Below are 26836 nucleotides of genomic sequence, written 5' to 3'. Positions count from 1 at the left end.
GATTGGTCAAAATTTAAGAAAATGCTCAAAGAATATATAATAAATTTAGCAGTTTATTCATTAGATGATTTTTCCACCTCCCATAGTTAGCTGTAGTTACACAACATTTCTGTATGTAGTATGTATTATTTTTTGTTTTAGGTTTATATTTTATTTTGCCACTATTCACTATACCACCAATGTACATGATTCATGAATAAAGACGTTTGACTATTGACTATTGACTATATTTGCCAGTGTAGCTCTTAAAATTGTAACAGTACCCAGTTTTTTAATCACATACTTTGTACATTTTTATCTCAAACCTAGCTGTTTTTGATGGGTTGAACTGTACCTAGAAAGCCTACTCTGAAACATCATCAAGCTCTCTTCAATGTAAATATTTTTATCAGGAGTGAAATTTTTTTGAAAACTAGTAAGAGATAATCAAGAGGCTCTAATTTTTCTCAATTTATCTGTTTGGTTTAGAGAAAATAAAAATGGTAATACCGTGAAATTTATTTGAATCGGGCTCTTCCCATGTTTTCACCAAATATGGACATGTACTTAACTCTTCTAATAGACCAATAGTCACTAATTGTAGGCCAATAGGATAACTAAGGCAAAATAGACTTTTAGTTTGTTCACAGAAACATCTTTCTATATAGAAACCCTGCCATAGCCTTCCTCTCCCAAGCCTAGGCATATTTGCATATACTAGCATATTTGTTAACTTTCATTACATACCTGAACCTTTCATCACAAAAGTGATTGAACACATCTAATTTAGTCCAGTATTCCCCCTGATGGCCTGGAAATGAAAATTTATTGTATTTACAGTGTTTGGTCCAACACTCCACCCAACACTCCACGTAAAGTCACAAAGCCTAGCGGGTGGGTCATCATCACTTTCACTATCACTGCTGTCATCGTTCATACCATCAGTCAATTCATTGTTATCATTTATCCTGTCATCTTGTTCACCATCGCTTTCCTCATCACCACTTAAATTTAAAACATTAGCAACATAGTCGAAAAGTTCTCAGAATTGACGAACATATTATCCCGGTTGCAGCCCACCATCTTGACTGATTTGTTTACAAAAAACAGCTGTTTTGCCCAGGTGACGAGTCAATACCAGATGTTTTTCATCAACAAAGAAGAAGAAAATACTGGAATATTGAGAACAAAATAAGCGGCAACTGTGCAGCATGCCTTTGTAATCTATCGGCAATATATTCAGATATATGGACACCATGTACAGGTTGCACCTTGCAAACTGTATAATTGGCACTGCCTGTCCAATCTTTTTAATACGTTAAAGTTGTTTACTTAGTTTGAGAGCCCTTTATTCAATCAAATAATACTGCAAAATTAAAAAATGTGATATTTTTTCGAATTTCCCTATAATATTTTTTTTTCTTGGCTTGTTACAAAAATGTTTAGGAAGGTATTTTGTAAATACTGGAGCTGTAGTATATGATTTTAACATTTTGCTTCATTTTTCTGCTTTGAAATCATTGAACTTAGCCAATATATACCATCAGTCTAATGGAAATTATAACTTTTCAGTTCTTAAATGATTTACTAAGAGGATACATTGATTTTCAGAGCTCCGGCAGCTGGAAGATCTACAGACAAGTCGCATCACAAGGATAGTGACGGTAGACTTCCCACAGTATATCGCAGTGGTGTCCAGGATACGCCAGGAACTCCACGCCATCGGGCCAGAGGGAGGTGTGGTGTCCTCTACAGCTGTGCCACAGGTTCAGGCTCTCTTCCCACCCAATGCTCTCACGAAAAAGATTAGGGTTGGCCTCCAAGTGAGTTTTACTGTTTACAACTTCAATCTTCCGTACATGAAAGTTACTTTAAGTACAAAGGTAAAATTTAAAACAGAATTTTGTTTCTGTTACTGTTATACAAGGAAAGGTAAAGTAGAGAGAAACACATTTGTAAAGATAAGAAATATTTTCTCCACAACTGTTTTTATAACAAGTCCAGACATGTCTAAGATAAGGTTACAGTACACGTATACCTGAGCAGCATTAATGTAAAATGTTGCTTTTTAACACATTGACTGCAAGTGAACGTAAATTTCTAGTACTCCAGCTGTCTTAAAGTCAATACATTACGTGTGTCGCAGTAAAGGTGTTAAGAACCTATTGTGTAGCTAGAGATGCATCATAGTAAAAACACATTCCGCCTGTTCTAAAGTCGGTACACGACTCGTCTGGCAGTGAAGGTGTTAAGCATCAAGGCAAGATGTGCTCCATTTAACAAGAGAAGAGTATGGAGTTCACTATTCTATACTATTTTTGATTCTGTAAGTAATAGACTCATATTTGATCACAAGTCATAGTACTAGGTAGGAAATAGTTTCCAACAATGAAAGCCTACGACATAAATCTTTTCTGGTCTGTCTCTCTTCCTATCCCAAGAGTTAAAAAACTTATCTTTCACAAACTTACAAGCTTTAGAATAATCATAGGCTGAGTATTATCATACCTTATTTACAGTAGTAATTTCACCAATATTGTAAGTTGTCAGTAAATTACTTCCAATTGTGCAGTAAACTGTAAATAACATAGTTTGTTGTCAAACGTAACTTTGAGTGTCGTTATGGCTGTCATATTCTATAGTTTTATGTACCCATCTTACAAATGTCTATACCAACCATAATTGATGTGTGTGGCCTCAAGAGTATACCTTTGTGGTTTATACCTTCATCCATTAAAAAAGTCCAAAAATAATAGTAACCCTTACAACTTGTAATAATTTAAATTAACATAGTGCTGCATTAAATCTCCACCCTCCTCATTTCCATCTCAAAATACATTACTGGGGTTACCTATTGTATCTTTTAATACATCAGGTTTGTTTGATTATTTTCTCTTTCCAACTGCAGTTGTAGTTTCATCTCTGTCAGTATCAGTTGCTGTGAATATTTTATCACTTTACAGCAATGTAAAGTGTATAGTTAACCAATTAAAATTTACTAGTAATAAATGAAAGATTTGGGTGGTCCATAGGCACAACCAATAGCACCTGAAGTGGTTTCAAAACTGTTGGGTAACCGAGTGGCTATCTCTCCTATCGTAACGGTTGAGCCACGCAGACGCAAGTTCCACAAGCCCATCACCCTGACCATCCCCGTACCCACAGCTGCCAACAAGGGAATGATCAACCAGTACAGTGGTGATGCCCCCACACTCCGCCTCCTCTGCAGTATCACAGGTATGTTGTGTTGTTCAGTTGTGATCAGTTCAGTACAGTTATGCAAATCTGCAGGTTACAAGTAAGCATAGTAACCTTTGATGGCCACTCTTTCATTGCTTCTTGATCATGTTCTAGATCTTGTAATCAAAATGGATTCCTTAGTCATACACTTTTAGAGAAATGAGTGAAAGATTTACTTTGACAAAACACATCTTGCATTGTTAGAGTACAAGTAATCGTACAAGTAATCTGATGACTATTGTTTGTATCTACATACTTTAGGTTAGACTTTTCGATTTGGTTATTGAATCTAAGTAGAGTCCAACCTTTAGTGTTCTGAATATGAAGTATGAATTATTCATATTAATTTGATGTAGATTCATGTAAAATTAACACTCTGAAGACCAGCTAACATTTAGTTTATTAACAATAATCTTAAGATATTTTTGGACAAAATAACTTATATTTAGGACATTATATCTTTTATAGCAAAATAACAACATAGTTGTTATTGCCACTTGCATCATGGCTGTGGTAGATATATATTTTATACAGCTCTAGTCAGAGATGTTTAAAAAAATCTTTAATACTCATTATAGTGTATTGTTTTGGCACACATTTCTTGCAAATATTGTTAAAGTATTGGCACAAAAATATGTTAGGACCCAGTCCTCACAGGGTTAAATTCAATGTTGACTGAATTTTAAGTTGTTGATTCTCGAACCTGTAAATTAATGTTATTGTAAAAATTGACAATGAGATGCAGATATTTTATTTTGTCTGAGGTGGTTGTAGTTTTCGTAAACTTCTGGATTTTTTAAACTTTCTGTTCATAGAATGTTATTGTAACCTGTTGACACAGGAGGCAACTCTAGAGCCCAGTGGGAAGATGTGACAGGCTCGACACCACTCACCTTTGTCAAGGATTGTGTCTCGTTCACCACCACAGTCTCCGCCAGATTCTGGCTCATGGACTGCCGCCATGTCAGCAATGCTAGCAACATGGCCTCTGAACTCTACAAAGAAGTCAGTCACGTTCCCTTCATGGCCAAGTAAGTATATCAAGTAATTAATTTTTCATTAGATTGTTTTAGTTAAAAAGTACTTAAAATCCATTGAATACAGGAACTTATTCTATCACATTTCTCACTGTATTAGCCTAGAACTACTTGAGCATTAATAGATTTTTCTGTCAAATGATACACATCTAATTTTTACATAACAAATCTCCCCCTTTACAAGTGCACTTACAATGTAAAAATTGTCACTTATCTTGATATTGATTCAAGGCCCCAGTTCATAAATGATATTCGTAACTAGTAACAATTTTAAATTTGCTTGATTATTAATTAAGTGCTTATTTTATATCAGATTCGTAGTTTTCGCCAAGAGGATTGATCCCATGGAAGCCAGGCTAAGGGTATTCTGTATGACAGATGATCGAGAAGACAAAACACTGGAACATCAAGAACACTTTACAGAAGTCGCTAAAAGTAGGGACGTAGAGGTGAGTTATAATTTTTCAGTTAAATCAGTCAGGTACGACTGAACTTATGAGTTACTAATAATTTATACCTCTTCTTATATAACACTTGGTATGTGCACTGTATTTGAATAAAGTGGCAGAAGGAGACATTCATCTAAAGAAATATTCCATTTGAAAAGAACAATGTAATGTTTTATTATGCAGTCAGATTGGTGTAAGGCAAGTTTTGTTGGTCTGAAGAAGAGCAGTTTTGTCGTGAGTAACAGCTTTTGATCTGGAAAAATTGTTGTGTGTTCTCTGATTGAAGTAATGGAGTTAAAAAGTTAAGACTGCATCATAAACTCTAAATATTCTCTAAGGTACATCTGTGAATTCTCTTCATCATTGTGACAGTTGTTAATAACACAGGATATATTTTTATTATTTTATTCATGTTATTATATTTTTTATTTGTTATTTCTGTTTAATTTATTTTTGTAACGATACTTTTAAGTTTGAGTGACAATCTAGCCATTTAATTAGGTTAACCCTGGAACTGGCAAACGCCCGATATCGGGCGTTTTAGTCGCATCCTAGATGGCAGAGCACCTGATATCGGGCGTTTTAATACGTCTTTTATTTCTCAATATTACGTACTTAAAACACGATCAAAGAGTATCGGTATTGATACCAATCGAAAGAGAAAGGTTCAATTTATGTAAATAATACACTAACAAATAATTTTATCGTTTTGTTACACGTCCATACGTTTTATAATCTCTGAACTGTTTGTTTACTTTCTCCCGCGTACCGCGCTAGTTGCGCGCGCAGCGATGAGTCAACTGGTTCATTCGGCTATTGCTATTTCGTCAGCTGCATGGTGTTCTGTCTGGTTTATTGTTTGTTTGAGTTTGTTGTAATGATGGTTGTGTATATAACACAATAATAGTAAGTTTTTTGTGCGTGTTTACGTAATGGATCGTAATTTCCGCGATCGTTCAAGTGACATTCGAGAACTAGTTGTACATGAAATAAGCAACGATGAGGATTCCGATTTAGACATTCAATCAGAACATAATTAAAAAAATATGTAATAAAAAATAAAAAAAATAGAAAATTAATATAAACTAATAGTTACAAGATTGTACAAATCCAAGTGAGCTTTGAAGTTTTTACTTTTGTTGGTAAGTAGCACTTTCGAATGTCAGTGTATGATTTTTGTATCGTTTACCACATGAAAAAATAAATACCTTATAAACTATGTTTTGTTTTATTTTTACTCATAATTAAATGCTCTTCCTTTTTTATATTTTGGATTTTGCGTATCACGTAACAACAACAATTTTACAAATCAAAAACTTTGAACTAACTTTTCTTTTTTCTAAAAAAAATTTTTTTTTTCATGAAGAGGTAGAGTAAGGGTATTTTTTGTTTTAATTATATTATGTGAAAAATGTTCCTTGAACAATGCTGAATAAATAAATATATAATATGACATAGGTACTTTATAGTAAACATGTAATAATAAAATAAATATAAGGCAATGTATGAAGTACTAAAAACACTCTGCTACTGAGAGAAATATGACCGCCAGTTCCAGGGTTAAGAAATAGCCACTTCATTTACATGTTTTATAAAAAAAATATGCATAAATGGTATGCAGTTGTATTTTATACTATATATGTTTAATTGTTACATGTTTGGACCTCAAGCTAGTTTTATATTTTAATGTTTCATAAGTTAGATGTCTGGTAAGTGTTAAGCATGTGGAATGTACAGGGTCTGTATAATAAGTAACCGGACTGACTTCAGGAAATTTTTTATTGGCAAAATATGTACAATTTTTCTTTAGAAATCTTCAAAGTAGTCCCCCCATTGGAGTCGATAACACGCTGATACCGTATTTTCCAATCCCTGAACGCTCCCTGGAAGTCGGCAACCTCGATGTTGTCTAGAGCCCTCGTCGTAGCACGTTTTCCAGAGCCCCGAACCGCGTCCCCTTAAGGTGTCTCTTGATCTTGGAGAACAGAAAGAAGTCCGGTGGTGCCATATCTGGGCTGTAAGGAGGCTGTGGCAACGTTGCCCTCGACTGTTTTGCCAACTGTTCGGTGACGAGCAGGCAGGTGTGCGACGGTGCATTGTCGTGATGGAGAATCCACGAATCGGCAATCTCCGGACGGACTCGGTGAACCCGGGCGGTTAGTCGACGGAGAATCTCTCTGTAGTACTGGCCGTTTACAGTTTGACCGGGTGGCACAAACTCTTTGTGATCAATGCCTTTCAAGTCAAAGAAAGCAATGAGCATCGACTTCACCTTCGATTTGCTCATGCGCGTTTTTTTCGGTCGTGGTGACGCCGGTGTGTGCCACTCCGAACTCTGCCGCTTCATCTCAGGATCGTATTCAAAAACCCACGTCTCATCTCCTGTAATAACGTGGTTGAAAAACTCTGGTTCGGTTTGCAGTCGATCAAACGAAGCGTCAGCTGTCATTTCCGAAGCGACAGCAACACGACGCTTCTTTTGCTCATCAGTCAGGTGTTTGGGTACCAGCTTCGCACAGATCTTCCTCATGCCCAGATCGTTCTTAATAATGTTTTGAACGGTCATCTTATCAATTCCGACCTCATCTGCGATAGCCCGAATGCTCAGACGACGATCACTGTTCAACACGTCACGCACTTTTTGCACATTTGTGTCCGTGTGACTCGTTGATGGAGGACCGACGCGCTGTTTGTCATGGACGTCATCGCGGCCCTCCCGGAAATTTTTGTGCCACTGAAACACCTGAGTTCTGGACAGAGCATCCTCACTGTAAGCCTCTTGAATCATTTGAAGAGTTTCCGTGGCCGTTTTCTTGAGTTTGACACAAAATTTAATGCTAAAACGTTGCTCGATCGTACTCTCCATTTTCACTCCGACGGGGTAACTGAACATGCACTCCGCTCTCGCTCGATACTAACTCTCCAAGCGCTTGGAGGCAACTGCTGCAGCCCGGTTCCCTTTCACTAGACCCCCCACCACCACTACAGCACCAGATACCGTTTAGCAGACGCTTTGACGAAGCGGGGCAGGCTCAGTCTGGTTACTTATTATACAGAGTATAATAGAGTCATTGAGAGCCTCACAAGAAAAGTTATAAACAACTGATTTACATTTTAAGACTGTAATTAGATTTACACCACAAATATGTAACTGAGTATATAGAAAACAAATATTATTAAAAAGCAAGATAGTTCCAATGTTTATACCTTCCAAATCCTGGTCAAGATACTGAAAAGTATGTTTGATTTGTACTGTACAGTAGGTACTTAGTTGTTAGTTAAGTTATATGTATTGGTCGAAATTGGTGATAACAAAGTGGTACAAACTATGTTTTAGGTGCTGGAAGATAAATCAGTGTTTGTGGAGTTTGCTGGGAATCTAGTACCTATCACAAAATCCGGAGACCAGTTGGAACTGAGCTTTAAGGCTTTCCGAGAGAACAGGTTACCTTTCACCGTACGAGTGCGGGACGCCGAAGAGAAGGCTATGGCTCGTATTCTCTTCATGCCTGATCCTAAGGTAAAATTGACTATTCGTACTATTTATGTAACTGTTAGTTTATGATAGTCACAATGCACAAAGAATGTGTATGGCAAATTTTATATGACAATTTTAACATGAGAAAAGTGTGTGCTAAAAAGACTAATGTTTGAACAACAGAAGGTCACAAAAATGTTTGTCATGACACTTTGTACGCAATTGAAAATGACCCAATTTTTTGGAAACGCTAATAACATGTGATGAAACATGGTGTTTTACGTATGGTCTGGAAACGAAGCGCCAATCCATGCACTGGAGGAGCCCAACTGTACTGAAAGTAAAAAAAAACTTCAATGAGCTGAATATGCTGAATACTTGTTAGGAAATGACATTATAATTTGGTTAAATTCTTCCTCGCTTACTGGTTTAGTGTAGAATTTTGTTCAATTAAAACTGTCATTAAAATTATTAGAACACCTGTAATGCTAGTTGACAAGTTTGGTATTACTTCTATATCAACCTTTATGTTAGTAAAATAATTATTAAAAATTTCACAAATATCTTCTGGTTCAGTGTATTCATAGCCTTCAGAAATCAATTTAATTTTCTTATTAATATTCTGATAATTTTTTACATCATTCTTTATTATTTTCCATGTAGATTTACAAATGTTTTCGGAATTTTTAATTTTATTTTCAATATATTCTTTTTTTGTTGAGTTTAATTTTTTACTATAATTTTTTTATCTCTTTTAACAGCTTATTTTGTGATGTATTTTTTGTTAATCTGATGGTTTGACTTAAGTTTATAATTTGCTATTTTTCTTTTTTAAGATCATAATTTTGCCATTTGCCTTTATTTAAATTTACTCTGGTCTTGACTAATGGAAAACTTATATCAAAGTAATACATAAATATTTTATAAAAAACATTGTATTTATAGTATATAAGATTGTTGAGAAAAACAAACATTTTCAACCGCTTATAAAATTTAAAAGTAAAATATTTTTCTAAAATATGTTTTTATACTTTTGCAGTCTAAAGGAAAAAAACTAAAAAACACAATTTATAGCTTATGACTAAGCACTTAAAATTAGCCGATTTAATGGCCATAATAACGGTACAAAAATTATTGTTCTATCTTTGAAACTAGCGGAAGTGCAATGGACTATGTGGATATGTGTAAAACTGAACAAATTACCGTGGTGGTAGAGTTTTTTTTTTTTTTTTTTTTTTTTTCCTTGGGGCGGCCTACTGCCATGCACTTAAGCCTCAAGGGCCTTTTGCGCACCCCGAAAACACCATGAGGACTACCAGTCTAACAACTTCAGCAGTTCAACAAACCGCCGAAAACAACCTATCAAGTCCTCCTGGGAAACTCGCCACCCCTGTTCAAGCTACCAAAGATGGCATAACCGCTCTCTTGCTATTGCTGGGCAATCAAAGAGCAGGTGCTCAGCAGTCTCCTCCTGCTCATTACACCTTCCACAGAGCGGATCCTCCTGAAGGATACCAACTCTGTGTAGATGCTTCTTCAGGTGACCATGCCCCCGTAATGAGACCAATGACCTTGGAAGACATTGATCTGTTTAATGAGAGAAGGTCCGAGGCCACCTTGGAGGAAGGTTGACTGTAATACCCATTCTACTCACTCTCAAACCCGGATGCAACCTCCACCTTCTCCCATGCTCCGCGCGCGAATCCATTTCGAGACAACCCTAGAGGATTCACACCTTGGGAACACCGCAGAATGGTTGAGGGCCCGTCATAATTGTTGCTGAGCCCTGGTTGGCCAGGGCATCAGCTCTTTCGTTCCAGAAATCCCCTCATGACCAGGAACCCAACAAACGGTTACATTGTTGATTCTGGCAAGGGAGGAAACGGTCTGATAGCAATCCCAAACCAGTTTGGATTTGATTGCGCAAGAATCCCCAGCGCCATCAGCGCTGCCTGACTGTCCGTGAAAATGTTAATCGTCTTGCCCCTATATCGCAGACGAAGATTCTCACGAGCACATTTCCATAATGGCTGCGACCTCCGCTTGAAAGACTGTCGGATACGGACCCATAGGAAACCACCAGCTCCCTACATGGTCTCACTCCCAGAATTCCAGCACCTGTGCCGCTTTTTGTTTTAGAGCCGTCTGTGTACCATTCGAGCTCGCTGGTGGAAGAGGTTGCTTCCCCTCTGACCAATCATCCCTTGAGGGCAAAAAAAATAATCCTAAAGGGTTTGTCAAAGGAAAACTTTTGTGCATCTGATCAGAGATCATATGCAAAACATCCTCCTGTATCAGAGTGCTAATTCTGCAGTGCCCCACCGCTGCAGCCCGACCAGAAATCCCGTCTGCTGAAGACAGTAGGCACTCTTCCTGGCCATAGCTCGAATGACAATGTCCAGGGGGGCGAGATTAAGACAACAGTCCAGAGCCGCGCCTGGCGCACTAGGAAAAGGCCCCTGTGATAGCGAGGCAGGCCATCCTTTGGATACCTGCCAGAAAACGTGCTACCACCGTTTGGCTTCCATTTTTGGCCACCATACGACAGCTCCGTACATTAGTGCAGGTCTGACCACGGAAACATAAGCCAGTACAAGAGCCTCGGCTTCAGTCCCCCAGGGCCACACCTATCCACACGTCTGCATTGCATTAGAGACCACTTACCCCTGGCAATGACCCTTTCTAGATGAGGTCCCCAGTTTAGAACCCTATCTAGGATCACGCCCAGGTACTTGACCTCAGGCTTCAGCTCAACGGTGAGCCTTTAAATAGAAAAAGGACCAATTGCCCTCCATCTGTCGCCTCCTGGTAAAGGCAACCACGGCAGCCTTGTGGGGTTGACGGTGAGGGCCAACCTTATCACACCAGTTTCCCACTCTATGTTCAGCAGAGCAGCATTGGTCAATTCCGTGATTGTTGTGTTGAACTTGCCCACTCACAAGAATCACAATATCATCTGCGTACCCTTGTGCAAAGACACCGCTGCTATTTCAAAGAATTCAGCAGGTCATTCCACAACCAGGTTCCACAGAAGAGGAGAGAGAACGCCGCCCTGCGGACAGCCCCTCGTAGCCTTTGCAACTAACACTTGCTCCCATGAGGGTTGAAACAACAACCCCTGTCGTGAGCAAGGCCCCTATCCAGTCACACACCTGACCATCAACGCCACGTCCCGAGACCGCATTGATAATCGCCTGAGTGGCTGTATTTATCAAAGGCACCTTCAATGTCTAAAAAGACTCCTATGGCTACCTCTTTTGCCGCCAGCGTCTTCTCAATCCTGCATACAATTGATGCAGGGCCGAGTCGCATGACTTTTCTGGAGTGTAGGCATGGCTGGTTAGGATGCAAAGGTCGCTCCAGAAGAGCTCCCTCCCAAACAAACCTGGCAAACCATTTTCTCCATGGTTTTTGAGAAGGACGGAGGACAGGCATATCGGCCTGAAAGACTTCGGCCGATCACCATGCCCGCCCTCCCCCTGCTTCGGTATGAACACCACTCTGGACACTCTCCAGGGTAGTGGGATGTACCTGAGAGCCACGAGGCTCTTGACAGTCTGCACAGCTGTGGAAGGAGAATGTCCAATCCCCGCTGCAAGCCAAAACCGGTCTCACCCCGTCGCCCCCAGGAGCCTTGTAAGGACTGAATGAGTTAATAGCCCCACTCAATCCTACTGAAGGTAACAATACGGTGCGCCAGACTCCACTGCGAATGAGTGGCGCGACCCGCATGTCTCCCCTCACTTTCGGGTGGTTGTTCACGCCTCATGAACAATACAGTCCGGGAAGTGTGTTCCCATCATGACTTTCAGAACTCCTTCCGCTCAGTAATGTAAACACCTTGATCGTCCTTGAGACTACCAAGCGGCGAGATGGGATTCTTTGCCAATAGCTTTTGCAGCCTTGCACTGCCCTGCACACTGTCAATATCGGTGCAGAGCTTCTTCCAGGCTAACCTCTTAGCCGTACGAACCTTGCGGTTGTACAGTGCAAGAGCCTCGTGGTAGGTGTCCCAAGTACCCCAAGTTTTGGCTCTCCTGAATAGAGCCCTGACCCTCCTTCCTCAAAGAGGTCAATTCAGAGCTCCACCAGGCTACCTTAGATCTGTTTTTGTTTATAATCGGGCAGCTGAGATCGAAGGAGCCGACAATCGCAGTAGTTAGACCGTCAGCAGATTTCGTCAAGCTGCGCCGCGCTGTGAATCCGTTTTCCCATTAGTGGAATCAGAATCCAGCTGTGCCCTGAGGTTTTTCCTTGTAGGATACCCAGGTTTGTGTTCCTCGGATTCCTATACTGAACTTTTTCCAGCATCTGGTTCACCGATCTTAAAACAGATGTGAGCATGATCAGAGAGGGAAGGCTCGTCAGACACATGCCAGCCATGCATCCGACCAGCCATACCCTCCGACATCATGGTCACATCTAGCACCTCCCTTCTTGTCCTCGTGCGAAACGTGGGCACATTTCCCACATTTGCGATCATTAGACTACGGGACATTATGTATTCTAGAAGTAACTTACCTCTGTTATTAGTGTTGGTGCTACCCCACGCCTCGTTGTGCGAGTTGGCGTCGCATCCCACCACCAGTTTCCGCTCCCACTCCTCCCAACATGGTCCACCAAGGGAGCCAGTTTCCCTGGAGGGCGTGGACTCCGCATCATCATACGGTAGATATGATGATGCAACTAGCAGGGCTCGTCCAGTACCAGCCACCATCAACCTGACTGTGGCGAGAGATCCCTGCAACAAAAAAATTCCAGAACAGGAATGCTGTCCACCTTGTTGCTTACAACAATACATGTCCTGGCATTTTCAACCTGGGCACTAAATATTTTCACCCCTGTCATTGAAAGCCCTGATATTTTTTTCCCTTGCTGATCCAAGGTTCCTGTATCAGAGCCACGTGAAAATCTTTCCGACAGGAAGCGTCTGCAGAATACAGCCGAGGCAGCCTTATTGTGCTGCAGGTTGATCTGAAGAACCTTGATCCCCATGATCAACCGCCCCACCCCTGCGCCCTCAGCTGGACCTGCTCCACACCAATGAACACCCTCCAGCCCCTCCCCTTAAGAGTGGTTGAAGACTGTTCATCTATTAAAATTACAAGAGTTCTGGAATCTCCCGTGTGGACATCTCCAACAACCCTCCAGTCCGACACAGAGATCCCAGCATTCTGTTTGTTAATGGCCTTGAGAATGGTTGCAGAGTCCTTCCCGGCCCATGGGACCATCGACCCTTAGGAAGACCTTGGTAGATCTTATGAGGTCTTTGTAGTCCCCACAGATCACCCTTATTCCCCCAGGGCCACACCGATCCCCAGCCCCCCGGAGCCAGACCCCGCAGCCAATCCCTGGGTCTCGTCATTGCCACAGAGCCCCCATGACGAGAGCCCCCCTTTCGGGGAAACACCTTTTGAACTGCAGGCACACACCCTCTGCTGAGAGTACCTCGTCGAGAATGCGCCCCCGAAGTTCCATAGCCCTCCTCCTCTGAGAGGCGCCTCTCAGGAAAGTTAGCAGGGACCCAAGACTAGCTTATGTCCCGTCAGAACTTCCCTGAATGTTTCTCCCAACCCCTCTCCCTCCGTTGAGGGATTGGTACTCGTCGCATGCGCTGCTTGCTCAAGAGGTGCGCTGGTCGGGCGCCTCCTCGGCAGGGGTTTTTTTTTCCCGCCGAAGAACCGCCCGAGCGCCCTCTCTTCCCAATAGGAGTAGAGACCGCACCTGCAGTTGCCTCCGGTGCTGCCTCCCTCGTGGTGGTAGAGTTAGACATGGCTGGTCTAATGTTTGGAGGTCTACATATCTACCTGCACCAATGGCTCTGGTGGTCAGCATACCAACATGTGGCTTACAGCCTGCCAGTAAAAGGGTTAAGTCAACTGTAGATGAATAAATGATTTAACTCTGTTAGTTTTAAAAGCTACCAATGTAGAGTACTGGTAATTCTGATATATTATAGGTGGCGCGAGGAGAGCCATGTCAGATGCCAATCTGTACACTGAACATAACCTTACCAGAGGACATCATTCATGAGCCCACCCCCTCAGAATCAGACCTCTACTTAATTGACAAGAACTATAGTTTCCTCAGAGACCACGGTTTGGGTAAGTCATGTCTGTGCTTTTTTAATAAAAATTGTATACCAAAATTTATAACTGAATATATAATGTTTATATGATGTGCATTTGTATAGAGAAGACTCAAAGGAATGTTGAAGTGATATAACAGACAAAAGAATAGTGCAAGGCTTCCAAATCTCTTCAAAGGATCCAGATTCACAACTTTGCAGTCTTCAATCTGTGCCTTCACTGATGTCCTTAATGGTGACCATGATAGGTTACTAAATTGACCCGGAAGAGTTAGTGCATTTGATGGCACTCTATCAGTTTTCCTGATTGTATAATCAGCAATTATGATTAACCCATTGTGGATCACAGACAAAATATCTGATTATGCAATTACTGGGCCTAGCAGCAGAATGACAAGCTCAAGTCGCAAAAGCGATCTGCTTTTAGTTTTACCTCCAAATAGTTCTAATTATGTCTTGTAGGATGAGTGAGTACCACTAGACAGCCAGCACTAATAGGCTACTGAATGTTTTTACTGTGTGGTATTATTGTTCTACTGCTGATGCTTAAATAATTTGTACCCAATGAGAAATGCGTGGTCAAACAAATCAATTTACAATGGGTTTATGGCTTGCTATAGATGCTGGCTGACTAGAGCGACCCAACAATTCTCAGTGGAGTTTGTTATTCAATAAGATAAGATAAACAATTGGATCATTTAGACCTTATAAATTCCCACAAGAGTGGTTTGAAACAATCTGCCTTTAGTTAACACATTTCTACCCTACATCAGTCAGTCAGAAAAAGAATTGGATGGTCATCTGATGACATGTTTTGAGATGTCAGGTATTTTTATTGAAAACACACACTGTATACTGTGTCACAAAACTTCCCAGTTTTTGAAAGGGATATTTTCATAGCCTTCGATATTATCAACAAGTGTCATCGTTACCTTTGAATGACCTAATCAGTTTTTTTAGTGAATTGTCTTACTATACGAGCTATGATATGCACAGAATCTTTGTTTTTAGGCAGGTCTCTCATAGGTATATCTGACTCATATATACTTGAACCAGGTAACACAGAAACGATACACAGGGCGGATATCCGACTGTCGGACATCTGCAACCTGTTGAGTATGGACTGGGAGCCCCTAGCCCTGGAGCTGGGTCTCACGCAAACCGATGTGGAACTGATCAAGTCCGAGTACCGCAACAACGTGCGTCAACAGGCTATGATCATGCTGCGGCTGTGGATGCAGAGCAAGGGTGGGCAGGCCACTGGTGAGTTAATGCCCTTCCTGATTCTCACCAACTAATTCATGTTTGTTTTCAGAAAGAGATTGCCGCAAAAAGTTCATATTTTCAGCAAAGCTACCACTACATCACCTTTAAGTTGCCAGCTTTTAATAAACTAGGTTTTTAAAACAGCCAGAAATAGTGAGGGAATGTTACAGTAAGGAGTAACTACTCATGGAAAAGTCAGGGAATTTCACAATAGACCTTGAAAATGGTCCGTTTATTCTTGAAAGGTGTCTACCGGTCACGGAAGTCCCGGAAAAGTTACAGATTTTAATGAGGGTTCATGTAAATTGCCAAAAATTTACGGATGAATGTCACAGAAGTTCTCTGTTTAAAATATATGTTGTATGGCATTGTGATAATATCTAGTAATGTTTCAAAACCAAATCTCAAATCTACAGAATCTGAAAATCGATCAATGGGCTTCGAAAATAGAATCTGGGGAGACTCACCGTGTCATTAATTGTTGGTCTTATTATTATTATTCATTTTGCCTGGCAAAACTGTCTTTGATATTGTACAAGTATTAAAATGCTATGTATTAAGATTGCTTGGGCTACTGAATACTACACATGCACATGCACACACACACACACACAGATGGGTAATATTATTGTTTCTTCAATATATAATATATTTCCCAGTTTAATAAGCGTAAATATTACTTTGTTAAGATTTTTCTTTTGCACATTACTTTTGTAATGGTTTTCAAATTAGGTTATCAATGTTTTGCTTCAAAGTCACTCCCAGCAGTAACACTCTCTTTTGTAATGGTCAAAATTTAATATTTCTTTGAGTGTTCAGAAGATGCAAGACAATTTTTGTACACCTTCTGGAACTTTCTGGTGTCAGTTGTGAATTCCAAACACCCTAATATACTGCACATAATAGCCCATCACTATTTTAACTTTAACAGGTATACTTGTAACTATGTCCAAGTAAATATTAGCTATTTACTAACTTTAAATTTACTATTTTATTTTAATCAGTATTTGTGACCATATTTTGACACTCACATCATTTATAAATAAAACTAACTTTAAAAAATCATTGATTTTATCAGTTATAGGATATGGAAAGTTTCTTTTTTTTGTTTGGAAAAATCAAAGAATTTATTCAAGTCACTTTGCTAGACACACTATGTATCTAAATTGATTCTCAAGATATCACCCTGAGTTATAGGCTTTGCAAACGTTCAGGCAGATTTCATGCAGGGAGGGACATGCACCACCATTGAATTCTATCTTGTCTATACACAAATAAACTGACACAGTGGAGTATTGAAGGATCTTATAGAATGTAACCAAGTCTTACTAACCAACCCACAAAAAATCACATGTTAAGATATCATACGATTAAGCTCAGCCTGTTTGTTTATTTTTTTTATTTTCTTGATGTCATCATGGTTACACATAAGACAAAAATATAAAAATATACATTAACACTCAAATAAATCATAATTTTAGTTTAAAAAAACCTTTTTGTATTCAGGGACCAAAATTAGTTGTTTTTTTTTATATTAAATACGATTTTTCTATCTGGCAGGTAACAATCTGGAGAAGGCATTGAAGGCTATCCACAGAGAAGATATCGTGACCCAGTGTATACAAAATGTAGAGCTGGTGACAGATGATGTAGAGAGAGCAGTGGCGAAGGTACACCTAGACCAGTCCGGGTTTGACACACTGAAGGATGAGCTGGGACCCTCAAGAGATACTTCACTGCGACGCAACACATCCATGGACCAGAGCTTCAACTACAATGACTCCAAAGTAGGTTCTTTAGATTAATAAATCAATAAAGTTTTGGTATGGTTCTGTTGAGTTCTTTTGGTTCTCGGATTTAAATGAGTAGATTTCATTGAACGCTCATAGGAAATAATAACAAGATTTAGTAATGTAGCATTTTAGGATTTAAAAGGACTGTTTGACTTTTTATGTTTGAACTGTTATAGTCATATTGACTATTCTTGACTTGTTTGACATCATCAAACAATAATGTTGTGACAACATTTTGTTTCAGTGTTTGGACTCAATAGAAGCTTGCAGCACACCTAAAAAAGAAAAAGATCTGTATTCGGAAAGTGAAGGTACTGTTATAGTCTCATATTTATACCAATGTAATTTTACTTTAGATGAATTAGTTGCAAGAAAAAGAAAAGGTGAAATTTAAATTGTGTGTAGGTGTATAGTGAGCATTCATAATAAAAAGAGAGGAAATTGCAAAATACATCATTATTGTTATGTGAAGGTTCTAAATGTATTCTTTAACCTATTTTTATCACGTCTTGGTAATTTGTTTTAGATACAGTTGACAGTTTGAAACTACCGTCTAAATATGAAGCTGAAGAGAAGAAAATAACAGCTGACTTCCTCAACCATGAAGTTTCAGTTCTGGATTCAAGTAAAGGTTGGTTTTCAAGTTTTTAAACAATAAAAAGAGCCTCTGTATCTGGTGCTATGTTAAGAAATTTGTAATGGTCACCTTATGTCCGTATTCTGCAAACCTTTTAAAGTTAAAAATATCAGTCCTGCTTCAATCATATAATGGATACATTCCATTTTACTTGTCAACAAATGTAGATTAGAATAACAACTTGGAACACATTTCTTGTTAATTACAGGAAGAGGTTTTTACATAAATGAAGTAGTATTGTAATTGTGTTTACAAATGTCAAGCTTCTAAATTGATTGCAATTTTAGGAGAAATAAGAGGATGTTATTAGTCTTGTGATAGTAGCACTAACTTTTTTGTGGTGTTTTTATGTAAATTTTTATTATATGTACGAGAGAAATTATGTTTTTAACTACAATAGATGCATCCTTATACTGTTTTAAAACTAATGTTGTATAGCTAAGAAAATATGCTATAGAAAATACTCTATACTTGAATAATATTCTACTTAAAAAAAATATGTCAATAAAAAATCAGTTTTTTTCACAGTAACTAAGTATTTTTCACTTTAAATTTTGAAGAGTGTAAGAAAAATCACAACTTTTTTGTTAATCTATTTTTATGATAATATTTCATTACTATTGTTTATTAGGTAACACACAATATGAAATACATGGAAATAGTGTATAAAATCAGAAGTATAGAAAGTAAAATTGGTTAAAACTTAAAATACTGTGCATCATCAGTATAATTTCTAAGAAAAAATTGCATTTATACATTTCATCATTAATACAAAAATAATAGAATTTATTTAAAAATAAATTTCTCTTGCATTAAAAAAAATTATTTAACCATAATATTAACTATATTAAGCTCAATGTAGTTAACTCAAATAGTGCCAGATTGTAATTAGTGTTAAGAAGTCATTAGTTAGTGGTACCCATTTTGTGCAGACACAAACTTACGTACATGATTAATTGAAAAAAATTTGCTAAAAATAATAAGTAATATAATACCATAGTAGCTTACAAATGTTTCGTTGTTTTTGTATCAACTAAGCAAACCTAATAATTTTGTATAGTTTTATGATCTAAATATTTTTTTTCAAAATTATAGTGATTACGATTTTAAGTGAATGATTTTTTCTGATAACAGTGCATTTTTTTTAGAAAATTTAATCTAAACTAAATGTGTAATTATTTAATTTTTCATTCTAACATTCTTATAACACTATATTACTTTCATAGCGTTATAAACTTCATAATACATGAACTTATAACACTGATTTGCCTGTCCAGGCTAAGTTCAGAAATAATTTATTATTTGTTATTCACTGTACGAATAATATCTTTGTAGTTCCTACATTATAAAGTACAAAAATATTTGCATATATCTGCAATTCACTGACAAAATGATTAATGTTTTTCATTATAGTTATGAATTTTTATTATAAATAACGTTGTAACTGAAAATGTCCTGGTTGTACTAAGAGTGATCAAGCATATTAAATATTTCAGTTATAAGCATTTATAGTAGTACATTTACAAAAAGTATATATATATAGAGGCAGAATTTTTCATTATAACATTGGTATTAGTTATTCAATTGCATGTCTTAGCTTTTGTTTGTCATTCTAGGCTAGTGTGAATAGAAAAGACATTACTTTATTTATTAAAATGCATTTTTGTTTCACTTTGTTGACTTTAATTTTCATAATCTCTTCTTTTTGTATGTGTAAAAAATACTTTTATGGACACATGAAAGTGTGGTTGTACCATGTTGAGATAGAGAAATGAGCTACTCAAACTTGTGGCAACATTAGGTCTAGGATTAAATGACTGGTAGTCAGATTGGTAGTTAGATTGTAGTTAATTGTTTACTATTACTAATAAACTTCAATTGATGCTGCTTGCTGTAATCCTCTGCACTGAGATCATAGTATTATAAGATTATTAGTTTTATATATTTTGTACTTGTTATATATTATTTTATCTTATATACCTTCTAAATCTGTAAATTATATTTTACTTTCAGATCTCAAAAGGAAAACATCAAAAACACCACCACCTAGTCCAGCGGAATTCCCCTCTGAATTAGGTAAAAATAAGTTTTGAAATCAAAGAAATAAATAGTTTAATTTAGTTTTTTGGAAGCTTTATTTTTAAAACAGTTTAGTTTGTAAATAAAATATTTTTTTATTTGAGTGGCAAGCACTAATAGGCCTTGAGGCAGGTGGAAAAACATGCATGGCAGAACGAAAATAATTATATAAGCTAGTGTTACATCGCACGTATTTGTTGTCACAATAGTCATCATACGTCATGGCGACTAAAGTGCTGGCTTCGGTTGTATCCTGTTAACACATTGACTGTGGCTGACAGTCATTGATACTATCTCGGCTCTCCCAAAGTCAGTACATGATAAGTGCTTTCCTGGCTCTGCAGAAGTCTGCATGTATAAGGAAAATGCTTTCTTTCTGTGAACCAGATTAGCTGTGAGCTATTGATGTGAGATCTTGACAGAAAAAAAGAGAATATTGACATTCACCTAATATTGTGGATCTTACTGAAGACAGTCTCATGCCTGTCTTGTAGTCTAGTTAGTCTGGCATCTGTGACCAGTATCAGACTTTAATAAGTAGATTCATTTAAGGAAGACAGAAGTAAATCTTTTCTTATTTTCACTTTAGTGCTTTGTCATTTCATGAGTTTATTATTATGTGTGCAAAATGGTATTATTAATGAAGATACTAATTTACAACTATGGATAGCAACAGGGGAGTGACTGGCAGTAATCTTAAGAGCCAGCTCTACCAACGATCATCTTGGTTTTAGTCTTGTAAGAACGATATTTAACCTCAAAAGCTTAAACAAAAATTCAAAGTGTTTGCTTTAATAACAGATTTAAAAATCTTGTTGTATTAAGTTGATAATATATCAGAGTTGAAAGTAATAATTTCTTGTGTACACAGATTGGTCAAAAACAACAAGTGTTGTGACAGGAAACGGACTGGACAATGGCAAATGGGAGACAACACAAATCATCCACTCTGAACAGAGGATACAGTCCACACCTTTGGACAAGGACAGTGAGTATTGTAATTTGGTAGGATATCAGATACTCTGTATGCCAAACTCAGTCAAAGTTTGTATGTTTAGTCATACAAGATGTTTATAGTATTTTTAAATATGGACATTTTCTTTATAATTTTGTGAGAATGAGGGAAATATCAAAACTTTTATTCAAAAGCAAAATTAAGATTACCTTCAAAATACTTTCTCCTATGGGTTGTACTGTTGTAATCGTGACTTTTAAACAAAATATAATAAGTGAAGACCTTACGTATCATGATAATTATACGACAGGAAGAGAACTGAAAATACCAGCTTTCTGTGATTATAAATATATCTCTATTTATTTTGAACTTGTAACTATCTTGGCTGCACAGGTCCAACATTCGTCAGTTTATTCTGTTCATAAATAAGACCCTCCATTGACACACATTGGTTGATAGAGAACCATATAATTAAATTAACCAACTAATGTTGGTTTGGTTGGTTGGTTTAGTTGTGCAAATCATAGACAGTGTATGATCCTTGGTTCAGTGTTCCATCCAGAGGCCACAAGTTGTTGTGTTGTATTAATCATACTATTTTTAAGTAGTCCACTTCATCAAATATAATATTGTTGGTACAATTATTGTTGCTTTTCTCATTCGAACCATTAATAGCAATACTCCATAAATAATAAAAATTTACCAGCTCCAAGTTTTCCCCTTATCTGTAACAATTGTTTATTAGTCTGTGAGCACAAGTTCTTAAATTTTCTCAATATTTTCCTATGTGTGGGCAGTTAATGCAGAACGAGTTTTTGTCATCAACATGTCACCACTTTTAGTACTATAAAACTACTTGTACACTTGAGTTTTCCCACAGTACCTTTTTTCTAAGCTGTTATCAATATTAAACTGCTTTCACTGAGTGGGAAGTAACATTTCACACCTGCACATTGTTCACTTAAACTGGCTATCATATAAAACAAAGAAAAAATATCCCAAGCAAAAACAATCACTACTAATTTACAAAAAAACCTGAGCAAGAAACAAGAAATGAGCTGTACTACTATACATAACTAGTAGGAGAATTATGTTACAATGCAAGCCCAGTCCCTGGCAGTGCTATTCTGGTTCTTCTGGGTACCTGCTACTACTTTTTAGTGCACTGTATAATACATTTAGGCTGCAAGGGAGAAAACCAAAATGTAAGTGTTATGGGTCAATAGAAGTATACACTATATGTATATACTTATAGTCATTTATTCAACCAAACTGTTTGTTGTTAAAGTACATCAACAGCCTATCAAAAAGATAATTGAAAGACGTATAATCAAATAAACTTTAATATTTAACTGATCTTGCTGACTAATTCAAATCCAAATACTCTGATAATCCAAATTGTGGTCCTAATATTATGTAAATATCATTGGAATTAAAACAACATTATGTATTCAACACTATGTAGAAATGTATTTTGTTGTCTTTAAAGAAACTAGAGTTTTAAAGTTACATGGAAGTAAATGTTTCTGTATTAAGTAAAGCACTTGACCTAACACAAAGTTGAATCATTTGACAGGTCAGTGTGTAAGCAGTGACTCAGACAGTGACTGTATGGATGGGCCAGTGCCGGATGTACGAGGGACGAACCGTGGTGGCCCAGGCAGGGTGAAGCGTAAGACCTTAGGAAGTTCCAGCGGCTCCGATGTGGCTATGCACGAGGGTGGTGACTTATCGGATGATGACCACACAGGTACTGTGTAGTGTTTAATTACTAAATATTAAAGTTAAAATTTATTGAAACCAATAGCTGTTGAAATATTTAAGCACTGCTAACAGAGCTTTTGTTTATTGAAATCAATTTGTGTTATGTATTGAGCTGTCTTAAAATTATGATTGCACATTATTTTTATCTTATTTCATAATATGAACGTACTTCACCTTTGATGAATACAAAAACTGTAATGAGTGCAGATCTTAGAAAACAAGTTATATTTTGTACTGTAACATGTGTTCTGTCTAGCTGTTGAAAAACAAATCAAAATGGAAAATAACACAATATATTCCCAGGAACGTTTTTGTATCTACTTTCGTCTTTAAAAATTATGCAAACTTATTGTGAAACACACTCTGGCTGCTGTTGTAGTGGTCTGCCATTGCCAATCTCTGATAACGAACATCTTAAACAGAATAAGCATATTTACATTACACCATCTGATTGTCATTTCTGTTGATAAGTGAAACTTCAGGACACCATCGAGTCCTCTCTCGGACATTACTAATGTTATTATGAATTGAAAAATATTATAGGTAATGTTTAAAAAAATGTAAATTTGACTGGTTGAAACGACTATTTTAGTTACCTTGACTTATTTCTGCATAAAAATCTTGTACAGTTTACTTACACATGTTTATGTAATGAATTTGTGTTTACAACATAAAAATTTATCACTTTTCCAAAACAATTATAATTGGTATAAATACATTTAAAATATGTTATTTCTGTACATAAAAAATTGTATTGATGTTTTGTGAATTTGTCTTGCAGGATCAGATCTGGCCCACGAGCTAACTAATGTGGGCAGTGAGGTTGACATTCGCAGGTAACTTAAAAGTAGGCATACTTTATACTCCTACAGATAGCACTATGTAGTCTTTAAGCAGTTATAAGAGCAAAAGCATTGCATTTTAGTTTATTTATCTAACTAGTAATAAGTTAGTTGTATTGTGCAGTTATTCATTTGTTCTTTATACTGTGACCAGTGTTTTCAGTAAGTTTTAAAAAACATGAGCTTGTTTGACATAACTTTTTTTGTCATTCCTTTCCCAACTAGTTAATAGTAAAATCCCGATAACTATTCTGGATATAAAGAACAGTATAAGTGACAATTTTGTATAGATTAAATGGTTTGAGATTAGATTTCCACCATTATGTTCTCATTGTAGTGTTCTCTTCTATTTTTATATACTATTCTACCTGTACTCTCATTACAGATTTTCTTCTTACTCCTTATCAGCTGTCCCTTGATATGATGAAAAATAAGATATTTTCATAAAAAAATGGATTTTTATGCATAAAATTAATGTGTAAAGTTGTAATGCTTTATCTGTAATAATTGAAAAAATATTGAGCTGTCACCATACAACCTGAGTGTTAGCTATGGTAATCATTATCATTGTAATAAAAAAGTTCTTCTCACGTGTACAATTTATTAAGTACACTGTGGTTATTATTACTGAAGTTACACACGATATTAATCCTCCAATCAATAATAACGTCATTCACATTCTTATTGTATTTGGAAATCACTTATACAACGGTTCTAAAACATATTAGAATGTGTCATTAAAAGCACTTTTAATAGGCTGTAGTGTCTAAATGAGTTAGTTAAACATAACATTTCCAAGAATTAAAACATTTAAATTGTTGTTTTATATCCAAAATTACTATTTTATTATTATGTATTATTAATGGTTATAAGCTGTTAAGTTACTGTAAAAATTGTGGATCTCCCAAAATTGCATTTACTATTAGCATGAAGTACGAGGGGGTACCCAAAAAAAACCGGAATTATTTTATAAAAATTATATATTATCAAATTTTTTACAAAACGACCTTATCTCCTTCAAAATAATCTCCATTACAACTAATACACTTGTCCCAACGGTATTTCCATTGATCAAAACATTTTTTGTAGTCATCTTTAGAAATGGCTGCAAGCTCGAGCTTCGTTTTTTTCTTAACCTCTTCAACGCTGTCAAATCGTTGACCTTTCAAGCCTCTTTTCATGTGTGGAAATAAAAAAAAGTCGCATGGAGCGAGGTCAGGCGAGTAAGGTGCGTGGGGCAGCGGAACCATACCGTTTTTGGCTAAAAACTGCCTAACTGAGATGGCTGTGTGTGCCGGTGCGTTGTCGTGGTGGAAGAACCAGTCTCCAGTCTGCCACAAATCGGGTCTTTTCTGGCGAACACTGTTGCGCAATCTTCTTAAAATCTCCAAATAAAATGTTTGGTTGACAGTCTGACCTGGAGGAACAAACTCAGAATGAAACAATGCCTTTAGCATCAAAAAAGCAAATCAACATGGTTTTGATGTTTGATTTGGCTTGCCGACATTTTTTTGGACGAGGTGAAGATGGCGACTTCCATTGGCTTGACTGTTGCTTCGTTTCTGGGTCATAACCATAGCACCATGACTCATCACCAGTAATTACCTTTTCCAGAAAATCGGGATCATTTTCGAGAGTTCTTTCAGAAGGCGGCAAGTTTCAACTCGATGTGCTTTTTGATGGTCAGTCAAAAGTCGAGGAACAAATTTGGCAGCAACCCTTTTCAGTCCTAAATCTCCTGTTAAAATTCGCTGAACCGAGCTCCAAGTTAACCCACTACTCTCTGATAGTTCCTCAATTGTCTGTCGACGGTCGGTGAGCACAAGTTCACGAATTGTCTCAACATTTTCGTCCGTTCGAGAGGTTGATGGACGTCCAGAACGAGGTTGTCTTCAATCGACATGTCGCCATTTTTAAATCGAGGGAACCACTCGTAGACCTGAGTTTTCCCCATAGCATCATCTTTGTAAGCTGTATTCAACATTAAAATAGTTTCTGCAGCATTTTTACCAAGTAAAAAACAAAATTTCACAGCTGCACGTTGTTCACTTAAACTTGCCATGACAAAAAACGAAATAAGAACAAAACAGGGTTAGCGAAAACAGTCACTACGAACGAAAAGAATGCACTAAGACAACGGAACTGGGGTCACTGAGCTCGCAATGGGTTGCGCGACACACGCCTAGCGGCAGGAATGTGTACTACACGCTGCCGGCTGCCAGCAATACAATTCCAGTTACTTTTGGGTACCCCCTCGTATTAGATCATAATAATTCTGCTTTACAAGCTTGAAAATAAGTAAAATAATAATTTTGTAGATAAAACCACAGTAAACACTTTTTTATTTTGGTCATTATGTCCAAGCTGATAACTAGATAAAGAAACTATGTGCCACCATTTTACTCTCTTTACCTTGTGAGCTAATTGCAGGTGGATTGTTGCAGGTATGTTCCAGGCGTAGCTGGGCTCTCGCCGTGAAGCCACAGGATGGACAATCCTTAAAACTCCAACAAAATTATTTATTGACAAGTCTATATTTATTACTAGAAACAGAGAAATTAACTAATCATTGTTGAAAATCAGATTTTGAATTCTATGAAAGTTTATAAATCGTTTTCAGCTTAGAGCGCGCTGTCAGTATTATCTTGCATTGTTGAAGCACTCTTCTTGTTACTATGAGATGCACGAATAATTTATAAAGTATAAATATTATTTTAAATTTTAAAACATAGAAGTAACTAGGTTGTATTAAAATTGTTTAATATTATATTTAACTATGTAATATATTAAATAAATATTGCTGCTATAGTTAATCAGGTTGAGATTTTATTCTCCTTTTCCGAACTCTCACTGTTTTTATAGCTTCTACTAATCCAGTTAATATTTTTTAGAAACAAAAAGATAAATTTTATGACTAGGTATGAGGTGACCCATAGGTTCGTGGAATAGCATTGTAAAAACAGATCATATTTGGTATACAAATCTCATGATAGGTGAGCGTAATAGAACTTGGTGGTGATGTTGCAATACATTATCTTATGTACGTAGCTTTAATATTGTTCTTAATTTTTTTCAATAAAGACTTAGGTATAAAAACTGTTGTAAAATGTTACTTTTTGATTGAGAAAATGCATTATAAACCATTATTATGATGGAAACTGCTTATGTGGATAGTTTTTTTTAGATAATCGCTTACAAAGATAGTATCTTGGAAAAAACATTTCAAGGT

At 37.0% G+C, this 26836-nt stretch overlaps 1 protein-coding gene across 1 annotated transcript in view; it reads left to right on the top strand.

The window, feature by feature from the left end:
• Window positions 1-26420, top strand: part of LOC124359658 (ankyrin-3-like) — a 210315-nt gene extending 183895 nt beyond the window's left edge. Inside the window, exons 23-37 of the mRNA XM_046812589.1 lie at window positions 1591-1802; window positions 3012-3216; window positions 4061-4250; window positions 4570-4705; window positions 8043-8225; window positions 14143-14287; window positions 15328-15534; window positions 17098-17324; window positions 17575-17641; window positions 17857-17961; window positions 19981-20043; window positions 20918-21034; window positions 22578-22751; window positions 23547-23601; window positions 26052-26420. Of these exons, the coding sequence (XP_046668545.1) occupies window positions 1591-1802; window positions 3012-3216; window positions 4061-4250; window positions 4570-4705; window positions 8043-8225; window positions 14143-14287; window positions 15328-15534; window positions 17098-17324; window positions 17575-17641; window positions 17857-17961; window positions 19981-20043; window positions 20918-21034; window positions 22578-22751; window positions 23547-23601; window positions 26052-26085 (2120 nt within the window). The 3' untranslated portion in view covers window positions 26086-26420. The remainder of the gene's footprint in view (window positions 1-1590; window positions 1803-3011; window positions 3217-4060; window positions 4251-4569; window positions 4706-8042; window positions 8226-14142; window positions 14288-15327; window positions 15535-17097; window positions 17325-17574; window positions 17642-17856; window positions 17962-19980; window positions 20044-20917; window positions 21035-22577; window positions 22752-23546; window positions 23602-26051) is intronic.
• Window positions 26421-26836: the final 416 nt, after the last annotated feature.

The sequence above is a fragment of the Homalodisca vitripennis genome, chromosome 4 (assembly GCF_021130785.1).
Source record: "Homalodisca vitripennis isolate AUS2020 chromosome 4, UT_GWSS_2.1, whole genome shotgun sequence".
Taxonomy (NCBI): Eukaryota; Metazoa; Arthropoda; class Insecta; order Hemiptera; family Cicadellidae; genus Homalodisca; species Homalodisca vitripennis.
Note: the sequence above shows the minus strand (reverse complement) of the source record. Positions and strands in the feature narration are given on the sequence as shown.